Source organism: Octodon degus, unplaced genomic scaffold (genome assembly GCF_000260255.1).
Source record: "Octodon degus isolate 3935 unplaced genomic scaffold, OctDeg1.0 scaffold00136, whole genome shotgun sequence".
Classification (NCBI taxonomy): domain Eukaryota; kingdom Metazoa; phylum Chordata; class Mammalia; order Rodentia; family Octodontidae; genus Octodon; species Octodon degus.
Genome location: NW_004524712.1, coordinates 1,749,363 through 1,752,137, shown reverse-complemented (window position 1 = coordinate 1,752,137; position 2,775 = coordinate 1,749,363). Strand labels below are relative to the sequence as shown.

Below are 2,775 nucleotides of genomic sequence, written 5' to 3'. Positions count from 1 at the left end.
CCAGCCCCTGCTGACTTCTAAATAAAGATTCAGGGGCCAGCCAGACAGTTCAGCAGACTAAAGCACCTGCTTTGGCGGAGCACAGTGACTGGGGTTTGATCCCCAGTGTACAGTGCCAGCCCGGCCCCCAGGGTGCACTGAGATGGTGACTGAGACTGGGCGTGGTGGTACCCACCCATAATCCCAGCCTTGGGAGGCTGAAAACAGCAAAATCACTACAAGTCCGATCTATGTAGTGAGATGAGACCCTGTACACCCTATGCACCCTATCCTAAATTCATTTAAAAAAATAAATAAATAAACAAATCCACTTTTATAAGATCCATAAGGAGAAATCAAACACATCATATTATGTTTTTAAGAGCTGTTAAGCCCTATGGAGTATAGTTAATGTGGTTAAAGGTTTATGCTCCACTCCCTGAAAGATTTACACATCGGTCCTATTAAGATCAAATTCACTGCTATTAAATGAGGTCATTAGCATTAAAAGGGGCTGGAAATTACGGGGTCTTTTTAAAATCATAACTTTCATCAGTAACACCAATTCAGTTCAATCAAAACATCCTTTCCTTCTCACAAACCTAAGCCAAAGAGCCATTAAATTCAAAATTCACTGAGTAAATCTTAACACACTCCTAGACTTAATGACCAGTAATTTTGTTGCTTCAATTAACATAAGCAGTCTAAGAGCAAAGCTATAAATAGTTTTTACTCATAATATGATCCAAGAGCAATCAATCTAGCTGGGCCCACTTAGAAGGAGTGGAAGAAGCTGAAATCCCTCCTCAGTCTAGGGCTCACCTGGAAGCCCACAAAGGAGATCTGCATGGAAAGAATGGTGCCCAGGCAGTAAACGGTACAGTAGGCCACGTAGATCCGGTGGGAGAAACGGCCTGTGAGCATCAGCACCAGGACGTGGAGAGGGATCAAGTTGATCAGGAACACATAGCCTCCCCAGGAAGAGACCTGCAGCAGGTGGAAAGAACGGTTCTTCTGAGCACCACCACACCTCAGGACAGCGGTGACAAGCGTGTGGCACATGTGCTGCACCCAGCTGTTTCTCACCCATGGAAGCTCTAAAAGGTTCACCATCACCGCCTTTGGACAGCACCTGTGGCCCCCTACCCCCAGTACTGCGGGCTGAACCGAGCACTTTCACACTAAGTTATAGTCCCAGCTCTACTATTAAAATTTTAACATAAAGGTCTCGCTAAATTGCTGATGATGGACGCAAACCTGTGATTCTACTACCACAGGCTTCCAGAGTGCTGGTATTACAGGCATGAGCCACCACATGTGGGCAGCTGTGGCCATTGTAAAGAACATCTCTTTCCATTAACTATAAACTTTATTTATGCTCAGTGGCTTAAAAAGTATAAAGTATTGGGCTGGGGAGATGGCTCAGTAGAATAAGCGCCTCCCTGGCAAGTGCACGGGTCTGAGTTCAATTCCCGGTTCCACAAAAAAAAAAAGCATAAAGTACTAATTTAAACAGAAAAAAATCATATTCAAACCCACAACTGCAAACTAACCTCTCCTTTATGATACTGACATTATGATCATACAACAAGGCATCCCCAAGCCCCAGGGTTCATCTACACAGCACACTGTACTATCCCACAGAGCATTTAAGGACATGTGAGCAGCTCAAATCAGCTGAGGGAAGAAGGTCTAAGTGTCTAGGTAAGACTGAACAGAAGAAACACATTTGAAAAGGAAAAATTTAAAGCAATCTACTAGAAAAGAAGGTGGGTCCACTGACATGTACTCATAGGATGTACAGTATTTGAAGAACTTCGGAAGTTAAAAACACGTGGGGGCCTGCTGGTTAGCTCTGTTGTTTAAGTGCCTGCTTATGCAAACGCAGTCAGGCACAGGATACGGCCTTGGCTCCCCAGCTCCACATGCCTTACCAGACTCACCCTTAAGGCAGCCTGAGCCAGCAAAAAAAAAAAAGAAAGAAAGAAAAAAGAAATTAAAAACATGTAAAGGGGCTGGTGGCATAGTTCAGTGAAAACGCACCTGCCTAGAACGCATGATAGGTTGTACGCCCAGCACAGAAGAACAAAATGAAAAAGTTACCATGTAGAAATAAGCAAGGGCACACTTGGCTGCCCAGTAGATGGAACCAGTCTTCACTGCCTTGATCCACATGTAGTAGGTGAGCAGCATGCAAAAGATGGCAATCCCTGGAGAACACACACACCAAAAATGCCAGGAGAGGTCATGCTAGCAGAGTGGTTAAAAAACTGCCCTGAAATATATCTAGATTCATACCTCAGAGCTATAGTTTAGGCACAATTTATTGCCCCTTATCTCAGTTTCCTATAAAAGGAGCCTGTAATAGAATTTATTTGCTATCACCATTGTGAAGACAAACATGACCAATTCACATAAAACACTTAGAACACTACCCCGCATACAGTAAGTATACAGTAAATGTCAGGCATCATCATTACTGTTCCAGGAATTAAATTTCCTGCTAGTCCTGGAAACATCTCATACCATCACGCACTAGCCTACCTCTGCATGTGAACGTAAGCTGGCAATTACGGCTGCCTGGTGCTCTCCTTAATATCTGCCTAATGGATTCCAACTCCAGGGCCAGTTCAACAACTACTCCCAAAAAGCCTTTCTTGATTCCCAAATCAAAATTTGCTACTTCCAGGCTAGTGAGATAGCTCAGTGGTCTAAAGTGCCAGCTTAGGCAAGCTTAGGCAGTCGCTGGGGACCATGGTTCAATCCCCAACAGCACATGCTGTGCCAGCCCCACCC

The 2,775-nt window shown here is 44.4% G+C and overlaps 1 protein-coding gene across 1 annotated transcript in view; it reads right to left on the bottom strand.

Annotated features, from left to right (window-relative positions):
- The window catches only part of Stt3a (STT3A, catalytic subunit of the oligosaccharyltransferase complex), a 32,432-nt gene that overhangs the window by 17,258 nt on the left and 12,399 nt on the right, over positions 1-2,775 (bottom strand). The window contains exons 7-8 of the mRNA XM_004641387.3: positions 2,083-2,189; positions 802-966 (exon numbers count right to left, since the gene is read on the bottom strand). Of these exons, the coding sequence (XP_004641444.1) occupies positions 802-966; positions 2,083-2,189 (272 nt within the window). The remainder of the gene's footprint in view (positions 1-801; positions 967-2,082; positions 2,190-2,775) is intronic.